The sequence below is a fragment of the Rhopalosiphum padi genome, chromosome 2 (assembly GCF_020882245.1).
Source record: "Rhopalosiphum padi isolate XX-2018 chromosome 2, ASM2088224v1, whole genome shotgun sequence".
Classification (NCBI taxonomy): Eukaryota; Metazoa; Arthropoda; class Insecta; order Hemiptera; family Aphididae; genus Rhopalosiphum; species Rhopalosiphum padi.
The window spans coordinates 12654726-12678787 of NC_083598.1; the positions used below are offsets into that span (position 1 = coordinate 12654726).

The 24062-nt window shown below is 27.8% G+C and overlaps 2 protein-coding genes across 4 annotated transcripts in view; one reads left to right on the forward strand and one right to left on the reverse strand.

Moving 5' to 3' along the window:
• LOC132921140 (Kv channel-interacting protein 1-like) overlaps positions 1-24062 on the reverse strand; it is a 411785-nt gene that overhangs the window by 218726 nt on the left and 168997 nt on the right. The gene's annotated exons all lie outside the window — the stretch shown is intronic.
• On the forward strand, positions 14206-23942 carry LOC132921173 (adhesive plaque matrix protein-like). The gene is made up of 3 exons (XM_060984037.1): positions 14206-14364; positions 15106-15813; positions 23210-23942. The coding sequence occupies exons 1-3, from the start codon at positions 14353-14355 to the stop codon at positions 23714-23716; spliced, it is 1227 nt and encodes a 408-aa protein (XP_060840020.1). The 5' UTR covers positions 14206-14352; the 3' UTR covers positions 23717-23942.

A 24062-nucleotide genomic window follows, 5' to 3' on the forward strand; every position in this document is an offset into this window, starting at 1 on the left:
ATTACACGGCGTGGTAGGTATTTATTTATTATTGTTCATTATGGATTTATGACCTTCAAATGTTGTTACTTCGTTTTTAATTTAACGAAGTGAGATAGTAACTACGTAATATGAAAATCTGAGCTTCGAAAATCATGTACAGTGACGTGAACGAATGACATTCGCGTCCATTAGGTCAGACCGTTTTTTATTCTCGTTTCGTCATTATCCTAAATGTTCAAATGATACGATTTTATTAAAAACATAAGAGTGTGAATAGATACATGCGCGAATGTACGTACCTGCGATTTCGAGTGCATAGGCCAATTATTATTCAGAGACAAATATAAAGGTCGCTCCAATAGTATAATATGACCGTTCGCCGTCCGACCTTGTTAGATCCACAATTAATGACAACAATTTAACCGTAATGCACACCTATATAGACAGACGTGCAGAGTTTTTGTAATGTCTTTCGTAGGTATACCGTGAACATTTGCAGCCATTAAAACGCGGTATAGGTATGCCATAAATATATATTTATATTATTGTCGTTAGCTCTCGGCCGTTTTCGAAAGAGTACATTACATTAGATCCCACCGATTTTCAAAGAAAAGGGTCGCTTGTAGGTCCCATTACGAGGGCACAAAACCATGCCCGACCATCATCGATAGTTCTTAGTGGATGGGCGAAGGTTATATTCTGTGTGCGTATGCGAGTACGCATGATATGTCTAGTTCAATTTTCATTTATCTTATGGATTCCATTAAATTTTTCTTTTTTAATTTTTAGAACCCGGTGATTCAAAAATTTATATTTTGTCATTATCCAAAAAGAAAAGTGTATAACGGTTGGATGATCTTATATACATTTCCAGCGGTTAATGATAAAAAATAGTTTGAGTTCGTCTGCGTTTGTGATGGATAATGTAAAAATATATTTTTGCGCTATCTTTGCACAACATTACATACGTGTTAAACGCATTATGATGGGACCAACATCTCATCATTGTTTTTGTATGATCGTTAGAACGCGTTTACAGGAACTAATCACGTACAAGACCTTTATAATAATTTGTATCTCACCGATAAGCATAATAACAATAATAATATGTATCGCGTAATCTCAAAAATCATTATGCACCTATCACTGAAAAGTGTTACTATAATATATTATGTTGTGTTATAGGTGCGATGTAACGTCGGCCGTAGTACTAAAAAGGAACGAACCTACCTCCGCCATCGCCAAGCCATGATTACATTAATAGAGTGTGATATTATATAATATAATATAACAAATCGATGTATCATAACAATAGTTTAATATTAATAATCTAACCTAATTTATAGATGTACGATATGAACAATATTATGCAAAAACCATTTCACTCCATCCCTTGACAGTATATCTTGTTTTGCGGGTGTCATTTTATGTATCCATCAGAATGGCAATAGTGATTATGCTATTATACTTGTGTAATCTAAATGGAATGATTCATAAGAATTTATTTTACGGTTATCATTATAACTTGCCCAATGTAACCACTGCACACGCAATCACGATAGTGCTGATTGTAATGGTAGTATTGGTCGGTTTTGGATTTTTTTTTTTATTTTATTCCGATCTGGATTATAATTTTGGATATAATACAATTCAAGCTGAAAATTCATTTTTATGTTACTGAATAATAGAAAAACATTTAATTAGCAACTACCTAAAATAAAATACTACATAGTATTGGATATAATTTAACAAAAAATCATAAGACCTTCAATTATTATGTTTATATTTTTATGTTTTTTTTATACATAGATTTAAATATTTAACTTTCATATCTTACATATTTAACAGGTATTATTTAAATTTTAAAGTGTCAAAGTTCATGTATTATAATTAAAATTAAATATTATAATACATCTCCGATGTGCTGATATAATTTTATAAATAATAAATAAATACAAACTACCTACTATACTGTAAACTATATTATTATATTCTATAATTTTATTTTACTTCAACACTTTGTTTTTATGCATGGTTTATACATTTATATGACATGTAGCTTTATAGGTACGACGATATGGCATAATGTTAAAAATATTGACATTGCATTTAAAGTTATGTATTATTGTTATTAATATGCATGTAAAAGTATTAGGCAATCTGTTGAAAACATTAAGGCCATCTTTTATAAATCGAATATGTTAATATTATTAATTTAGTAATTCAATTTCCGTCAACGGGTAATACCTTTAAGCCTATTCAAATTGTGACTTTCAGAATCCAGTGTTCCTAATCGTTATATTATTCAAATTTATAATTCCTTATTTTTATTATGTTGTGTTTCGTAATAATTGTGATTATTTTTATGTATTTAAAAAATAAAGTTTTGATCACACGGCGTCCTAGATAGGCTATTTAGGTACACCACTGATGTGAATTCAATTTTCCTATCACAATATTAGATAATATTATGTTGTGCTCATAAAATAAACTGTGATTAAAAGATTTTCTACATTTTTAATGAGTATTATAATATAGTCTTCAAAACATTAGAACCTTAATCTTAGAAAAATAAAAAAAACTTTCAAGAAGAAATATATAAATGTATTGTTCATGCACTGAGCTTAATTAAAAAAATATTCAGATATTGCAAATACGGTAGATCAATTCAATTTTTAATAACGTAAAACTAGAAGAAAAGCTTATAAACATAAATAATTCTTAACTATTTTTTGACATCTAAAACAGGAGATTTTTTGGAAACATATCGCGTTAAGTCATATACTTGGTTAAAATTTATAAGAAGAAAAAATTAAGAAACGCAGCTAATAAATGTATTTCTTTATGTATTGACTATTAAGTTAACGATAATAATTTTAAATAATTTAAAGAATTGATATTTACATTTTTAAATTTTTTTAAGAAGTGCACAATATATTTTATTTTTTAAATGAAGTTTTTGATTATTAATAGTTTAATAATTATAAATTACAATTTATTGAGTGTGGTGTAAAATCGATCATTGTTAACAAAATACAGGCATACAGGCAAGTCCTAAATTGAATTATCAATAACTATATGATATTATATTATTATTTATTATTAATAATATTATTCAGTCGTACCTGTAATAAGATACACCGAGTGTATAAAATATTTATACAATAATCGTATACATTTAATAAACTATAAAACAATATCTGATTTTCAAATTAAAGATTTTTAAATGTACGAGTATATCAGTTTATATTAAAACAACTACAGAAATAGAAAAAAAAATATTACTCATAAATTTGTATTTAGTAAAAAATAATGTTTTAATTAGTTGTAGAAATTGCTAATTAAATTATATTGAAAAAATCAGAATTGTATGAATTATTATAGAAAACATGGTCATTTAAAAATAAACAACAATTTCATATGTAAATAATCTAAATCAATTAATGTACTTTACAATATAGCTAATAATTATAAAATTGTAGTTAAAACTCTATTTCAAAAAGGCAGGAAAGTGGGTATTGCTTATATATGTTATACACTAGGTATTGAGTGGAACTGATTATTGAATAAATCGCTATAATGCATTATATTAAATTTGACTTCGATGATAAATACGATAAAAAACTATTTTGAGTGAAGACTGTCTAGATTTTTGAAAATATTATTTTAATAATAATATTGGATTTATTTAAACATTTTAATTTCTTCACAGGTTATTGTGTGATTTTTTTTCTACTATACAAACAAAGACTGGAAATTTTTAATTTTAACCTCTCTAAAGTACAAACTAGATCCAATTTTCTACTTCAATCAAAGTTAAAATTGAAACATTTTTTCGAATATTTATTTTATCGCGTACCTACACTTATACAAAAAAAACACTCATTATTATTGTAGAATCATAATGTTCATTGTTGCTCTTAGAATCTAAAATAAAAATAGTTTTAAAAACCAAATTATTAACAACTTAAGCGTGTATTAAAATTGATAATAAGTACCTATCATAGTAAAAAAAATAACGTTTCTTATTTTTAAGTTTCTACACATTCTACACATAAATAATTTACATTATTTGAAATATATCTTCAGAACAAGTTTCTCGAATATTTATTCATGTATAGCCTGTTTCTGTCAATATACTTTATTACTAAATAATAACTTGAATTCATTGCAAAAAAAAAACGGGTTCCAATTTAATCCAAAGATGCCTTGAGTAAAATATAAGTCAAAAAAGCATAATACAAAATATAGCCTCTCGTAATAAATAATAATCATCTTTGACGTTCCATTATCTTCATCGGCATGTTTTATCTTTTTAGTAAGTCAACTCCTCAATTTACTTAAATTACTTCAAAAACACTGGAGTGGAATTAAGAACTATGTAATATTGTAATACGTAAAAGGATTTTAGTCATTAAAATTAAATAACAAAACATTTAAAAATAAAAAAAATATGTTGAATTTGAATAAAATAAAATATGTTATTAATATAGTTTTAAAACATTTTTTTTTATTTTCAGAAAATAAATTTATAGTTAATTGAATTTTTCAACATTAAATTATATAAGTGTAAGGTACAACTTTAGAAAAACTAGAAGAAATTCATTGAAGAAAATGTAATCCTATACACACTCAATTATGTGGCTAATTCAACACGTCATATCCGTTTCCACTTTGCTAGGTGTGTGTGTGTGTATATATATATACATATATAAATAAATAAAATAATAAACTTCAAATAATTTATGCAATTTAATTTATTGAAAACCAGTTAATATTAAAACAATATTTTTTAACGTTTAATTCAAAAGTAATTAAAAATATCCTTTTTTAATTACAAAATTTATTTGCAGAGGATAATTTTTTTTTTTACATAAGACCTGAAAATACCTTTTTAAATAATACATTTCTATGTTAATTTCAACATAAAATGGCAATTAATTTTTTTTTAACGAGAATATTAAATATTAATTTTAAGTTATCTTTATTTTAAGGTTTATTTGATTTTAGTACATATTACAAAGATAAAGTTTTGAAAACAAAAAAGTACCGCAACAATATTATTAATTATTTATATTTAAATAATTAATTGCTTATTTATATAATTTAAACTACGTGTAAACAATTGCAAATCGGGATTACATTTATCATTTTATTGCAATATTAGTTTTTGATAATACGTTGAAAATGTTTAAAAAATATTTTTCTTTTAAAATATTTTATAAATTACAAAGTATTATTCTTGTTATTATTTGAGCCACAAATGTTTAATATCAGTTTAAAAATAAAATCATTTATTTTTTTTTATTTAGAATAACGTAATACCTTTAAATAATACTAATACAAAAATAAATTAAAAATTATTCTTGTTTTTGAAAAATTTGAAATGTTCAATGAAAAACAATGATATTTTAATACTAATATAATTAAAACACTATTTATACTAAAGTATTAAATTACTTTATGTCTGAATATAATATATGGGACGTAAACAATAATATTATTAATTATCAAAATAAATATGTAAAACATGCAGGTATAATAGGTGTATGGTATAAATGTATAGTATCGAATATAAAATAGTTATAATAGTTATTAAATATATTGAATTTTATAGAAAATATAATAAATATTTGTCATTAAAATATTTAGACTAACTTTAAACTATTTATATCGCTAATTTATTCACATATTCCTACGGTACACGAATTGACTATAAAGTTAACGGCAATAATGTATTATAATAGATAAAGCTTACACATTAATTATCTATATCATATACTATGTGATTTTGAAATTTACAGTTTAACATAATGTATTAATATAGTATAAAATAAATTAATAGCAGAGACAATTTTTTTCAAAATCGCTATACTTAGCTGAATTTATTTTTTTTTTATAAAAATTAAGTTTACATTATGTTTAGTTTAATTATTGGCAATAAAATTTAAATTTTAATGTATTAAACTGCATGATAAATAAAAACTTAAATTGATTTAAATTGTATAAAACATAATAATAATAATAACAGGTACTTATTTATGCACAAGAATTTTTAATTTTATATCATCAAAAATATATTAGTACGATATATTTAAACATGTTATTTCCTGTCTAAACAATATCATAATGTTTAAGTTTGTATTTTTATACAATATTATTATCTAATGAAATAATATAATGTTAAATATTTACTGGATACATTTACATAAATGTCTTGTTTGTATATTATTTATAATAAAACGATAAAACATTATTTGAGCCTATTAATTGTTGGTTCGCAATTCATTAATATAGTGTCTGATATTTATAAGTAATAATAAAATAATGTTATAAATAAATACAATTTCGACAGAATAAAATAAATATAAAGTGTTCTTTATTTAAATGATAACTGATTACCATATTTTTGAAACGAATCGTTGTGATCATCAATAAATCACGTCAGACCTTGTTCTTGATAGCCTAAAGTAAAAAAGAAAAATACACGTATCGAGCCAATTTATTGGCGTGTACGATTGTGAATCGAGTCAATTTTAAAAACTGTAATTACAATACGAGCGCCCCTCTATTGTGGGGATTTATTGTCTTTACTTTATTATTATAATATTAGCATACTATGTGTGTTGTAGCGTTTAAATGATATATCTCGTTCGCTACAACCAAATATAGTGGAAAGTTCCCGCGGCCACCACAACAGTATTTCAGTTGTAGTCGAGGCGGCGTCGAATGCAGTAAACGTGCTAATGTCAAGGTCCTGCCCGATCCGGGTGATGGATGATGATGGGATGTGGGTGGATAGGAGGGGGGATAAAACCGAAATGACAGCAGCTATCGTAAATAATGGTTTAAAGTGGAAAAAAATTATGATTCGTAATCCCACGTACACGAGATTTAATAATGTGCTATTATATCATATATTGTATTATAAAGAGGATGTTTTTTATTGAACGTACCTACCAATGTATATTATTGTCGGGTCATAATACAATCAATTTACGATTAATTAGCGATTACCAAAACAAGGATAAGGACTTTAGCCCCGAACCACGACGAAAAGCAAGGGTAAGCATACATGAATCCTAATATATTATTACTATTATAGAATGCCAATGTCCTTCGTCAACAACGTTGTGGCGTACCTACGCGTAGTTATAACTGAACTATAGGTAACTATATTATCAATTTATTATACTTCCAATTGCAGCCCGTTTGAGTAGACGGTCCCATTCAAAAAAACTATTGGAAACTATACTATGATAATAATATTACAATAAAAAACATCGTACTGTTTGATAATTATTAAAAAACTATTATATATATTATTATTTTTCAATATAATATTAGATATACGTATACAATCTATATAATACTATTGTAATAACGAGGCGTGATATGGATTTTTAATTTTTTTTCCAACTTTCCTTTGGCATTATTAATATGGGTTAAAACTGCAGACTAACAACACAATGGGGTGACAGTTGAAATTATTTGAAATCCGGTTCGAGGACAAACGTATTTTATGCACAATAGGTGAATGCGCGATATTTATTTGTTTTCGATTACTGGTTAAATGGCGGTAGAGGTTCAAGGTCCGAGCACGATACCGGAAATCCTTTAACCCCAGTTATTAGATTGTTATCTATATGATTATGTTTTTGTAGCAAAATTAATTAAGGAATACTATTTTTTTATCGTTGTATATAGGTGCCATCATACACAAACAATAAAACGTACTATCCAAAAGATATAAAAATAATAAATATTAATATAGATATTTTATAATATGATTTATTTTGGCTGCTATCGAGATGAATTATATGTTATATATTTATATACTACGACGTGAATACATTTTTAAGCAGCATATAAGTATATATTTCTTAATAAAAAAATATTGATATTAAGACATCTAAGTAAGTGTAGCTTTCGAGTTTATAATATTGATGTACCGAGGTACCAATGTCCTTCACAAAGAAAAGCGAAACAAAATTGAAGCAAAAATAATATAAGTATATTTTGCTACAGGTAAAAATATATGCATACAAATAAATAGTATATCAGATAAAGAAACTAAGTTTTAAGCAATCATTTTATTTTGTCCTAAATCTACATAGAACGGTGTTGTAATATATTATGATACATAATATGAGTGCAATGATCAATCATCGCATTTGTAAAGCTGTTGTAATATGGTATTATGCTTAACCTCGTATTAAAAATTATAAATTTTAATACTTACACTTTATTTAAAAAAGGTTTAATTTAAAAAAAATCTATATAAAGCGTTGTTGTAATTCATAAATTTAAGCAATATTTACATAGTTTTAATTTAACGAATTTAAATATATGTATAATGGTAATACCATCATAAAAGTTTACTTATTCTTAGAAGTCGTAAGTTTTATTTCAATTTTCAATATTATTACATTCAGAAATTTAAATACATTTATTTATTCCAATTACAATAGAACGAGAAAAATAAATATTATTTAATTAAATAGAGTTTGCTGTGTATTTAATTGAGTTTTTATAAATAATTTTTCGAAAATTATTTTAACTGTACATTTTTTTTTAAATACAGTTATTTCTACATTTTATTTTTAATTGATATTATGTTTTGTTTTTATTGGAAATGAGCAGACCATTTTCTAAAAATACTAGATTGCATAACGAACACACAAATATAATATAAAATAGATCACACATTAAACGTCAGCAGGTCCTCCATTTCACTAAGGATGTTAAATACAAACTAGTATGTATATGAAAGTATCGCAGTGAAAAATGTATTTATAAGAGAGTCATTAAATTATTGCTTCATTCATTTGATTGATTGTTTTTTCTTCTTTTTTTTCTATGAATGTAAGCGCAATAGGATTGCCGTTTAAGTATTTTGCTCCTGTTTTGTATTTGACAGTAAAAGAAAAAAAAATCCTGAAGGAAGTCGCATGTGATCTTAAAAACCACGCCGCTCTGGTTTGTATGTACTATTCTTATAGGATATGTGACCGATCATTACCTAAAAAGGATCGACTTGGCCTAAGTATAATAATCATTGTGTTATAAAGGGTCAAGGACTTGTAAGTTGCACGGGACCCGTACACGAGCAAATAGCAATGGAAAATACAAACCGTTTGTAAGATCGTTTCTACGTCGAGGATATTGCTAACTATTGGTTATGTGTAGGTATATGCGCGTGCACCCATTTTATATACCGTATGTTTCGTATGACCTATTGGCCTATGGTAAAACGCGTTTCGTATAAAACATTAATTATAAGTAACGAGCCGGTGTACCCTGGCAATAATAATAACAATAATAGTTGGCAAAGATATTTCGTCAAATGTTTTTTTTCGTCTTACGGCCGTTTTTTTACCTATCGTTTTTATGTACGTCAGTTGTTACGAATGAGATATCAACACAATAATGTTACAGATATATTATGATTGATGTGAATTCATATCAAACATCGTTTATTCGGTGGTAGGCACCTCAATATCGTATTATATTATTATTGTGCAACTGCTGAGAACATATATATTTAATACGGACTGAAGCGTATAATAATAATGGCGATAATAATAATAATAATAGTATAAAAGTGTATAGTAATCGGTAAAAGCTCGGTGATATTAATAATCGAGTAAAATTAATGTAAATTAATGTAATATGCACGTAACATTTCGAACAGTAATATGGTGCGCGTATTTTGAAGCGTCGAGCTGTTGAAACACGTGTCGTAGTCCTCTTTACAGTCACGTATTGGTATAATAGGCGCATCGATAAATTAATTAATTTGGAAACATAATGTGCATATATAGATAAATATTATATCCAGATAAATTAATACCATACAATGTATAGTAGCTGTGGTTTGGTTATTCGCGGTCCAAAGGGCACGACCGATAATAATATACGTTATCGTACATTATTAAAGTTTGTATATAAAATATATATTTATATTAAAACGAGATGGACATATTATTATCTTGTAATTTTGTTATGATTTGCTGCGTATTACGATAGCCTCTGCCTAATAATACAGGAATAGACGTGTTGTGGATACCACATGGATCTATATAGTACGCTACATAGCCGCAATTTGTCTTCGCGCGAATTATCGTTTGACCGTGTACCCCAATAAGAATACCATTACTACTGTAATAATATCATTTCTGTTCGGGAAATACGATTAAATTATTGATAGACGATTTTGAATTATGGTGCACTGTATATTGCGATTGTGAGCGATTCAAACAACATCGAATTACCTACTTAATGCTGTACGCTGGTCCAAAATATTGCTTCGTCTAGAGTTTCAAAATGGAAGTTTGCTTATTTTTTTATTAAGCTACTTTCTCGACGAAATGTTTATTCAAACAATGAATAAGACTTAAATACGTTAAACACACACATACACACACGCGCACGTACATACATAAATACGCGTAAACGTACAAGAGTACTTATATACAAGTATGTAACATGCATTATGTATTGTTAATAATATGATGTGACGTACTATTATATACCTAAATAGTTCATATATTATTGTAGTGGACCTTCTCAAGATGTATACAGTATGATTATAAAAATATAAAGAACGCTATATTTTAAACCCAACGCTATATCACACAGCCGCAAAAATAAAAATTCTAAAAAAATATGATAAATTTACCGTTTATATAGTTTTATTCTTATTATTATAATAATATTTTTTGCATACAGCTAAAATAGTTTTCATTATACACACTTTGGCTCACGATTATTAATTTATTCCGTTCAGATATTTCTGTTGCATTATTTTATAAAATGGTAGGTACCTAAAAATAATCGACTGAAGACTAATGATTTTATTGTCAAAAATATAAGCCAGTTTATTGCTCGAATAATCAAACTAATGCGTAATACTGGAGCAGTAATGCATAAAACATTTTTATACGATATGAGGTAAAATACATTTGTTTTTAAATAAAGCGAGGCTATTGCCATACCTAAATTTACAATTGCAAATTCAAACCAATTTCTTTTTTTTTTTACATCGTGCAGTGTATTACTCTCAATAAACTGTATAAACCCGATTACTTTTCTGAAATATTAACTCATCGGCCGAATAATATTAAAGTAACCTCGCATTATTATTTTAAATTTTTAATAGATCAATGGTTTTATTTAACATTTTACAGTAATTCAGTACATTAGGAATGGGTTAAAGTATAATAAATATTGTACTTATTTCAAATTATAATTTGAAGCATAGAAATGCCAATCACTACATGTCTAAATAATAATTCATTTTGTAAAGTATTTAAGGTGATATAGAATAATTTTACTATATTTACTAATAATATAATCATCAATAAATAAAAAGGAAATAGTAAAAAAAAAAAAGTAAACTATGTCAAAATTTAATTTTGATTAATATTTTTAAGCATAAGATAAAAAAAACAATATTGCTATAAATTAAATTACCTATTAAAAAAGTATTTTTATTTATACAAGTTCACTTGAGAAAAATTATACAGAGCTATTACTTCTGAGTAAAATATAATGTTTAATAGAGTTGTATTAAAAATAATTTTTATAGTTTATAGAGTTCTAAATATTTTTTATTATATTTTTAAAGTTCCAGTTAAATAAAATCATTAAAAATCGTATTACAATTTTAACATATGAAATATTTAAATTTTATTTTTTCTAATCATTTTATGGTCTGTTTTTCAATGATATGTTATTACTCTTATGGTTTACAAAATCCAATAACATCTTATGATAATATACATTTTCTACACTCTAAAACTAATGGTTTTAATTTTTAATTTATAAATTAGGTTATAAAAGGTTTTCTGATTTTAATACTGAAAGTTGGTAATAAAAGTAATAGCAATATCGGCATTTGTAGAATTAGTTTTATCACGTATACAAGTACATATAATTTAACAAAAAATAAGCTTATTGAATATTATATTTGTATATTGAATTGTACAAATTCGACAAGTCATTTTTTATCATTAATTTTTTTAGTTTTTAGGTTATTGAATACTTTTTTGGTCATTTATGGTACTTGTTTTTGCCATCAACATTCTATCTCTAATTATTATATACCAAACATGAAAACTTAAAGTTTATAAACAAAAATATAACTCGAATATTTTTATTATTAACTAATAACGAGTCATTGAAAATAGAAATTTATCGAAAGTCGTTTAATACCAGGCCTATAAATATGTATATGAATATAAAACGTTTTAGTTACATTATGTTACAAATTATTTAACATAATATTATATAATGGCGTATCGCTTAATATGTACCAACATAACATGTACCCATTTGTCACTTTACAAATTATGTATTTCTCTGTCTAACTCGAGAGAATATACCTATGTAATATACTTTATTAAATAATAATTAAGAAGAACAAAGTTTTAATAACAATCACTGACATATTATAGTAGATATTAAGCTGAATTATCATTTTTTACATCAGAATCGTGAGATCTAATAAATCACTAAATGATTAGGTATCTTGAAACTAGAAAGTAATTACGTTTATAGACATCTAATTATTTATTTTCGTAGTGTTATCATTGTAGTAGTAGAATACGTGGTTACCAATTTAATTACCTTTAAAAATATATTACTTAATTGTAATTACTTGACATAAAAACCAAACTAATTTTTATATTTACAAAATCATGAAATGGGTATATAATTTATTACAAAATTAATTAATTTGTTATTACAAATGAGATTGTAAGATCGATCATTTGATAAACCAGAAAAAAATAAATATTTTAAAATCCTTTTTTATAAATTTGATTTATATAATTAAATGTAAATACTTACCTATTTATTTTAATACATTTCTATCGTAAAAATTATTCTTAAAATGTATAAGCTATTTGTTTGTTGTTTTATTTATTTATTATATATAAAACAAAATAACAGAAGTGTAAATATGTTAAATTGACTTCAACTGAATCTATTTAATTGTATTATCTAACTACGAAATTTGTCAGTGATCCAACGTATCTAATATGATGTGAACATAAATTAAATAACTCTATGTCACCTGATTTTCAATAAATTGCATCCTCAGTTACATATTCTGTATTTAATTTTATTAAATTTGTGAATTAAGATGATTTATGATATCGAAGTAATTTTACGGCAATTTCATTTATTACACGTTTTTATTACTTCTGAGCTTATCGAGAGTCAAGGTCAATAATAGTAGGCTTGTACTACATCATACGTGATCAGAATATTTTCTTATGAGACATATATTGAGAAAACGACTTAAACTGTAGCTGGTATATCCTAGTTGAGTCCATTGACGGCTGGCACAAGGTCTTACGTATTAAAATAAGTTGTAATTATAAATATAAAAATACATTTATAGGTTTTGATTAGTGATTGGATTAAAACTATTTACTTTACGTAACACGTTAGATTAAAACTCCATACAATTTAAAAAAATATGAAAATAATTTGTTTTCTAAAGTGTAAACAAGTTTAAAAATACACTCCATATTATAACCAGCCTGATTAACATAAACGTAGTAAAATCCTAATACTGGACGACGAAACGAAACAAGTTATCATACAAACTGAAAAAGTTAAAAATAAAACACAAAACTTACAAGAAGTAAAAACACGGTATTAAATATCATCACTGATTATAAATACAATAGTATATTATATATTATTTATAACCAAGGTATTTTTGGATTATTTAGAGTTATATATTTTAAGAGACGAAATGGATGTGACTTGTCCGCGTATCATTGACGTCTGTTGCGATTTTATTTTTCGTGGTTGTGCCTACACCAAACGTGACTCCCACCTATTATAATTTAGAATTCTATTCGTCTACTACAATGCCATATATATAACACTAACCGGAACAATACATTTTTTTTTTAAATTTATGTCCGGTAGTTCAAATTTTTATTTCATTTTGACTTTAGAAAGTATTTATGCAAAGGAAAAGTGAAATATTGTAAGGTGGTCGTTGGCTAACCAGTTGGTGATTCAGTCCAGTAGCAAAAATAAATAAATAAAAATAAAACCGTTACGATACGCATAACAATACTATGTAATAACCCGGCTAGCTGGTGCTATTTCGGTAAAATTTCGCTCGGGGGAACCCCCAAACGCCCCGCCGGGATCACGCAATCCGTCTGTTCATGACGCTGGGTACGCCCTCGCTACTGCCGCTGTGAACGGTTACAGTGCGCCCCGGAGGGAGCAAAACTCGGCATTCGGATTAATATATAAAGCAGATCGTTGTCAATCAACATTACTCAGTCAACGTTCAGTATTAATACACTTAACATCAACAAAAAAAATTATTTATTTACAATGGCATTCAAAGTAAGTACCATAGTACCATAGTATAAGTAATATTTTGTTTTAGATGTTAAATTTCGCCTTGCAGTAAAAATAGTGTTTCAGTGTTAAATTATATTAATATATTATTACTTATTATTAATAAATAAGTTGTGCATTATTGTATTTACATTAATTTATAATATTAACAGTTTTATAATATCTTGAGTTTTATAAAGATATATATATCTCAATATTTAAATACAATATAACTTATATTTAATATCAGTTGCTGTTTAATATATAATTTCAAATTGAATCAATGTAATTAATGATGATAAAATACATTTTGTTATTTGATTATTTTTATTTCTATTTAATGAGTAAATTGCATAGCACGCTTTTAATTTAAATGTGGAATGCGTTTTGTACTTCACTTATACGTACATACCTGAGAAATAAGTTTTATAAAATTTATTTACCAGTTCTCCCATCATTTTTTTTTAAAAATTCCACGAATTTTTAGTTTCGTCTTGTTCACACATTATTAATATTTATCATCTAATAAATTACTCAACGAAAGTTAAGTCAATAGGAATAAAAAAAAAAATAGATCTAATCTCTAGTTTGCTATATGAACAATTTACACAAAAAATTATTATAATATAGATTTGATAATAAAGATTATTATAATAACACCAATATAATCTCATATCCTGTTGATTGTTTTTTTATGTGACATTTCATTAGAACTGCTCTTAACTCGTTGTTCAATTTTTTTTACAGACTGTCGCCGTCTTCGCCTGCGTGCTGGCTTCCGCACTTGCCGGTCCAGTAGCCCCCGCCTACCCGGCACCGTCTGCCTACCCAGCACCATCGGCATACCCAGCACCATCAGCTTACCCAGCACCATCAGCTTACCCAGCACCATCAGCTTACCCAGCACCATCAGCATACCCAGCACCAGCTTACAAGCCTGCCTCATACTCAGCACCTAAGGCATACGCCCCAGAAGCCGCATACGCCCCAGCCCCATACAACTTCGACTACAGCGTGCACGACGACTCCACCTACGACATCAAGAGCCAATCCGAATACAGTGACGGAAACGGTTACGTCAAGGGATCTTACAGCCTGGTCGAAGCCGACGGTACCAAGAGAATTGTTGAATACACCGCCGACGACGTTAACGGATTCAACGCTGAAGTTAAGAAGGAAGGAACCCCATCTTACAGTTCTGCCCCAGCCTACAAACCAGCCTACAAGGCTCCAGCTTACCCAGCTGCTCCAGCTTACCCATCGGCCCCAGCTTACCCAGCTGCCCCAGCATACTCTGCTGCCCCGGCTTACTCTGCTGCCCCAGCCTACAAGCCAGCATACAAGCCAGCCTACCCAGCTGCCCCAGCTTACCCAGCTGCACCAGCATACCCAACTTACCAAGCTGCCCCAGCTTACCCAGCTGCCCCAGCTTACCCAACTGAGTCCTACCCAGCTGCTCCAGCATACGGATACTCCACCCCCGCTCCAGCTTACGGATACTCCACCCCCGCCCCAGCTTACGCTTACTCTACCGCCGCCCCGGCCTACAAGCCATCATACGCCGCCCCGGCATACAAACCTTCCCCGTACAAACAGTACTAATTCCTTTTAAGTTCTAAGAAATGATTATTATAAATTATTGTATTTTTATGTAAATAAAATTTCAATTTGTCAATAACTCTGTGTTTTAATATAATTAATTGCTTTTTATTTCCTAATAATCCTGATAGCACTGGTACACTGCATACTATAAAACATAATATTCCATAATTATTTCCAATATTATTAGACGTTAATGTTAAATTATTGTGACATTATTAACGGCATATAAATTAGTCAGTAATACAGTATATCAAGTGTTATCTAGTCAAATCAGTATTCCCGTTTTAAATAATACAATGTTATAATGAATTTTAGTCTTCATATACATTTAAACTTATTAAAATATGTATCTCTAAATTAATTATATTAATTTTTCTTTTTATTGTATTGCTTATGAAATATCTTATTCAATTTTTTATAAGTCTATAGTTCACAATCAAAAAGTATGCTTCGAAAAATCAAACATTTTCAATAAATTGCTCAGCTATTATGTTAATTGTTTTGTATAACATTATAATATTATAATACCAGAGTTTTTTTTAAAAAAAACTATACATTTTATAATGAAAATGTAATGATATCTATAATCAACAAACAATTTGTACATTAATTATCTACTTCAAATTTCCAAATTATAGTTAGTTGTTAATATAGTGATTAGTATTTAATTTATTTTAGGTCTAATCTTTCAAAAATAACATAATACACAAGTTGTAGTTTGTGGTCAATTATTATTTATGTGATGGATATAAAGTATCGTTTTCAGTTAACTTTGTTGAAAACCGTTCAAATAAATAACTGTATAATAGATAACGGCACTTATGTTCGACTGTTAACATATTCGAATTTCATTGTAACTAATGGACTGTTGGCGATTTATTGCTTTTATTTCAAATTTTAGAACCAAAATGAAATACTATGTGGTTTTTGTAATTGATCTTTTCGATATGTAGTGTGGTATATATTTATATATATATAGGTACAATATACATATTATATTCAGGTGCAATTCATAGTATATCAGAAATAAAATAATAATAAATAACGTTTTAAATAATTAGAACAGTTCTAATTAATATTTTAAAAGTTAAAATTAAATATTTAAGTTTTCAAGTGCATGAATAATTTATTGCAGAGTTGTATTATGACACTTCATTTTAAATTAATAATATGATTAACACGGAAATATTTTTTGCATTTAAGTAATCTATAAAAGATTTTTGAAATTTAAATAATTGTTTGTTTACAATTATTTTTAACTATAATTATATTTTTATTAGTAAATATAATTTTTTACTTTTGCTAATGAAAAATAATATTTCATACTATCGTGGCTATTATTTTTATAAAATATGAAAAAAATGTTTATAATAATTTCTTATCTATACATCTATACATCATTTCTTATCTATTTTGATATTTATAAAATAATATTGAAATTATTAAATAAAATCCAATATGTTTATACATAATTAACATCATGTGACCTATTATTTAAGCACTTATAGTTATAACAAATTAAAATTATTCAATGAAAAAAAAATCTCACATTGAAATAAACTTTTTTAAAAACACGAAATAATTTGTTAAATCTTGATTTAAAATTGTTAACGTGGTGTACATTACTACACAATTTCAATTCATATATAAAACATTTAAATGTCTAAATATTTTTTAGATTTTCAGATTTTTAATTTATAAAAGCAATTTTTACTTTCTAATTAAAATTTTAACAAAACTAAAAATGTGTTCCCTACAAATAGTACTATAGTACTATGAAAACTTATTAAAACCTTATATAATATATATCTGCATCATAGTGATACTTCTTCAAGGTAAACTATACACCGATGATGTGAATATTATATTACTATTTGTCAGTAAGTGAGTCTCAATGAATAACTTTTTAATTAGGCCAACTTGACATTGTACATATAAACATTTTATAAATTGACATTATTAAAAATTATTGCTTAGAAAAATATAATTGCAACAAGCCTTAACTTGATATAACATATAATATTACAATTGTGATAATTCTACATTATATTAATTAATATTGCATCATCAAAATTACTAAAAATAAAAACGTTTAAACATTTTTGAAAACAGAAAGTTTTTTATTTTGTATTGTCTAAAATCCAATAAAATTACATATATTTTTTTCAATAATATGAAATCCCATTGAATGTCTCTAGTAAGTACTGTAAACACGTATCTCAGCAAACGTTTATTGTTCTTATGTATAACTCCGACCGAAGTCAGTAGGTTTTAAAAATACATAATATAATCAAAGAACATCACAGTTATATAACAACATCCGTCAACAACAACTCATCAACAATGTAAATATAATTTAACGTAAACCGTCTTCCTGTCCATTAGTTTTTGGAAAAACTTACCTACACATAGGTTGTTTGAATTATTACATAATAAATAAAGATTCATAAAAAAATCAGCCAGTCGACAACAAATAAACCGACCTAATATTTAATATTATGATTGGAATAAGATGTTTATTTTTGTTTCATATAAGATTTTTTTAAATGTATAGGTACCTACATTAATAATTTACACTTTTTTATTAGGTAATGCATAATACATTTATAGAATTTGAAATTGTATATATAATTATATAGCCGATTAATAATAGATACCATTTACACTGTAATTATATACCTATAGATAAAATTTAAACTCAACAAATTTGAAAATTAAAAGACGTAGATAGGTACAAAACAGTTTGTTTGCAGATTGAACACGGGTATATCACCAATAACAATATTTACTTTACACTCTATATGAAAACGAAAACTCAATGTATTTCTGTGGTCTATTTCAAGGCAATATTTATCAATGCAAAAAACCATTAAACAGATAAAAATAATAGTATTAGAAAATACGTAGCGCTGGATTTGATCGTCATTGGAGGAAATCATAAAATATAAGTTTTCGGTTGAAAACCAAAATATTTTTAATTTATTTTATTACAAAAAATCTCGTTCTTCTCCAACACAATACGTTTTTTTACTATAAATGCCAATTTTTCATCATATAAATACTATACAATGGACAAACACTAAGAGTAGAAGTTTATTATCTATTTATTTTTGGTAAAAGTGAAAATAATAAGAGGATTAGAATGTTGGATATAGAAAAATTAATAAAATAAAAACTGCATTCCTCATACTCAAGTATGGATTCCCAATCATTAACACGTTAGAAAGATATAGTAAATACCTCTGAATATGAGGGGACCTAAAGTGTATGTATCTTTTTTATAAAATATTGACTACTGAAACTCTCTATCTACTATAATTTTTTTATTTTATAAGTGCTAGGGGAAGTGGGTAACTACTAATTTACACTTATATGTAATAATTATAATTAACCATAATTAAAATCCATTGTGTATTGAACGATATTGCTTGTTGGAATTTAATTAATACTTAACGATTATTTTTCTTTGTAGAATTTGTTTTTCCTATTTGTTAAAAAAAAAATATTTTCTATCGATAATAATTGATATAAGAATTTATTATGAACACAGTGGAAATTGTTAACATGTGCTTTTAACAATGGATATTATTTAAAATCATTTGATAACTATAGCTGTAACAAGATGTTATAGGTATAAAATGCAACATTTTTAAGTGTAGTACTTGAGTACTTCGCAATGTATTGTGTATTATAACATTCAAGTTAAATAAATTAAAATATGAAAACGTCCGTTATGAAATCGAAATAATCACTTCTTATTAATGAAGAAATCAATTTTAATAATAGACGGATTGGCGTTAGTATTGCTTCTTTACAATATTCTGAGCATAGTATATAATTGGTATACGAGTTCCGAACAGTTTTCTTACTCGCGATGGCTATAGGTATAGTAATATAAGTTCATTAAATTCGGCCTTGTCTACACCGTCCCACAATATCATTGATCTTTCGACCCCTTTACTCTAAAACTCATCATGTACACCTTGTAATTCAAAAAGCCTGAACACGTTGAGGTTCATCAGTTACCAATCGATGTATTTCATTTTTAATTCGATATTTTGCATGTCATGACGTATAAGACTCGTTATATTATAAAATGTATAAACCTTAGAGTAATGAATATAATCACTAAACAGTTAATTTATGCACCTTGTAAAATAATGTTCTATAAACAATAACTCTCGATTGTTTTAGTTATAAGAATTTTGATAAATTATTAAAATTTATGAATTTATTATAAATTTAATATAATATAAGTTTTATTTTTAATTTTCTAAGCGGTAGAACTCCGGGTAGAACCAAATTGACGTAAAATACGATTGTGTTTGTACACTAAATAATATGCGTGTGTGTATTATAGCGATCAATTAAAATTTAATTTATTTTTAATATGCGTAAAAGTAGATGCCACAATTTTATAGTGGTCTGTAGTCAAAATGTACTCACAGTTATATTTTGTACACAGTTGTACGATTATCATATGTACATTACAACTAGCTATAATATACTATCTTTATTATGACATTTTAATGATAAAATGGTTGTTTTCTATTTTTTATTTTTGTGTACCACGATTTATTGTATAGTTAAAATTAATTATACGTTTTATTTTCAAGAAATACGGCCATATAAAAACTTAATATAATTGAATTCTTTATAATATATAATTGACTATACAGCAACTAAAGTCTAAAATTGTTTTAATATTTTTCTATAAAATTATTTTATTGTAAATTATATTATAATATGTTATTATATGCGAAATGTAATTTCTTTATGTAAACAAATATTGAAAAGTTGATTTGTATTTAGTATATTGTAATCTAAGAAACTTTGGGTGTGTCATAATGTTATATAACTGTTAAATACTAAATCTAGAAATGGCTTATATTTCGAGAGTGAGTGAAATATTATGTATGTACATAATATTATAAAACATGCTCTCATTAATTTCTTACATATTGACATTTAAAAATAAATAATCTTCTAATAACACCGATAAAAGTATTTTAATAAAATAATATAAATATATATTTTTATATTGGATCACATATGAAATATATTATAATTTATAATCAAATTGCAGTTCTTTTAACTGTACTAAATGTGATATAATAATATAATATAGTACTATTAACCAATTATCCATTGTATGACTACAAAATATGAAGTTAAACCATGGTCATTAGTTTTTAAATTTGGTAAAAAAATGCATTGTAACATTATAAGAACATTAAGTGAATTGAAATTATTGAAATCAGAAAACTCAATTTAAGTATAAACCATGAACCTAATCGTAATTTATGCAATATAGTTATATTAATTCATAATAATATATTATAACATTTACTATTTATAATTATACATATTGTACAGTTATGTATTAATAAATACATGATTTAATAGTTTTCATAAGCCATAGAAATCCATATTAATTAATATTGCTCTTTAATTAACGAAAAAAATGCAATTTCTTTTCATAAAAAATAACATTTGTTTTGAATTATTAAAATTATCTTATTAATAAATTCTAAAAAGGTAGAAACTTATGAGTTCTTTGATATTTAAATTTAAGCACTTTAACAGTAATTACTACAACAGCATTATGATTTGTCTTGTATTCTATATTATCCAAAATAATAAAATATTAGAATAAAAATTTTTACTTCATCGTTTAAAGTATAATTCTTAAATATACACGAGGTTGACGTAAATAATACTAATATTAAAATCAGATGATTTAAACGTATTTGAAAAATATAAATTCAATTGATAACCTCGGAAACCCGAACATGGATTTAAATCCTAGTTTACAATTACTTAGAAAATTCGATATCATGGTTGAATCTATTTAATCGCTATTTTAGAAAAAAGTGTGTGGAATAAAATATTGTTTATCATTAGTACTTACTAATAACGTGAAAAATGCAGTAAATATATATATATATATAGTGTTATACAATGATGGTAAATTAAATTATTTTGATATAAAAGCATATGTCACCGGTCATTTGATCGATTAACTGTAGCGCGAAGACCTTCACCGCGTTTATTCAGGTATCCGAGATTAAAATAGACGGATAAATTATAGCGAACACACCGTGTCTTCATTCGCGAAATTATTATATAGTTTTTTCTTCTTTTTCGTCTATTACGTCGGTACCAAGAGGATTAAATAATTGTGTTGCGCGAACAGTACCTATCTTGGTGGAGCAACATGTTGGTGCCCATTGCCTGAGGGGAAACCGGACGACCCGGTGACCCCCTTGGGCGCGCACGCCCTCGCGTGTTTGTCCACTCGCGCGAGCGCACGTCGTTACCCCCCCTGGACAGGGCAAATCTCGCAATACTCGGCCGCGTGTATATATACCAGCGAAGACCATCCGATCAACCACAGTCACCGACAATCTACACCACGAGTACAATAACAGACGCTCGACAACTCCAACAAAAAATGTTCTCCAAAGTAAGTGAAATTATATATTATTATTAAACTACGACACAGACACACACGATCGTTCGAATATAAGTTTTATTCTCGACAATAACAATATTTACAATATCGAAAAAATTCCACACTCCGTCGTCGCTATCATAGTATTTATTGAGAATTAATTCAACCGATTTGAGTTTTTCACTAATTTTTATCGGGAATAAATTGCATTTCATAAAGAGCTTCTTCCATTAATCGTCTTACGATCGCCGCAATAACAATGTATTGAAATCGTACAAACGCCGAACGATTAAGTAGTAACGAGTGATCTGCGACCATTGGTAAAACATGAATGGATCTAGTTCGGATTAATTATAGACGCGGATTAAAGGCAGTGTGCAGCGACAGCCAGTCAATGTTACTCAATCCATACGATCGTGCGCACACGTAACAATACAACACTTGGGCGCACCGTTATCGACCGGTTTCCATAACTTTTACTCGCCGACCGACCAACGGACCGCACATAATAATAATAGGTACCGTCATCGTCGTCACGACTAGCTCTTCGAACAAGGTCGTACGCGTTAACTCCGATAAATACACATCTAACCAGCTATACTATCCTTATACGGATCGCCGATGGTTAACCCTTTCTCCCTTTTTCTCGCACACACCGTGATTTCGGCGCGAAAAAACTACACCATAAATCGCTTGAACAGTTTTCAGATAAACGGTCGTTTAATAATTTGGTTTTTTTTTCAGTTGATCATCTTCGCGGCTTGCGCCGTAGCCACCTCCCTGGCTGTCTACAAGGAACCTTCCTACCCATCTTACCCAGCTGCCCCAGCTTACCCAGCCCCAGCCTACCCGGCCGCCCCAGCTTACCCAGCACCAGCCTACCCAGCTGCCCCAGCATACCCAGCACCAGCCTACCCAGCTGCCCCAGCTTACCCAGCTGCACCAGCCTACCCAGCTGCACCAGCCTACAAGCCAGCCCCGTACTCCGCCCCCAAGCCGTACGCCCCAGAACCAGCCTACTCCGCCCCGTCACCGTACAACTTCGACTACAGCGTACACGACACCTACACCGGTGACATCAAAAGCCAAAACGAATACGCCGACGCCAACGGTTACGTCAAGGGCTCCTACAGCCTTGTAGAACCCGACGGCAGCAAGCGCACCGTGGAATACACCGCCGACGACTACAACGGTTTCAACGCTGAAGTCAAGAAGGAAGGTGGATACCCAGCACCAGCCGCTTACTCCGCACCGGCCCCGGCCTACAAGCCCACCCCAGCCCCATACAAGCCCGCGTACTAATAACGCTACCGTCTCAAATCACTGAACGTTGCATCTCATACGCCGACATCATCATTGACGATTTCGAAGACTGTTTTAAGTCTCAGAACATTTTCGTAACTGTATAACACACGCAACCACAAGCGTGTGTTTTCTCATATATATATATTTATGTATTTACTATTGTCATCGGTTTCATCTTGTGTTTTTTTTTGTAAATAAACGTCATCCATGTCGTAACAGATAACGAATTGTTCACTATTTATGTTATTATTGTCACTATACCTTTTATGACGTGAAATGCATTACTACTTTCCATTTTCCACGCCGTACAGGTTGATGAGCAAAATATGTGTTTTGTTCCTCA

Bases quoted from the DNA above. Each gene is read 5' to 3' on its own strand.
- LOC132921173 (XM_060984037.1), top strand. The intron at 15,814-23,209 runs GCTCCAGCATAC...GCTGTCTACAAG, and splicing joins CAACTGAGTCCTACCCAGCT to GAACCTTCCTACCCATCTTA.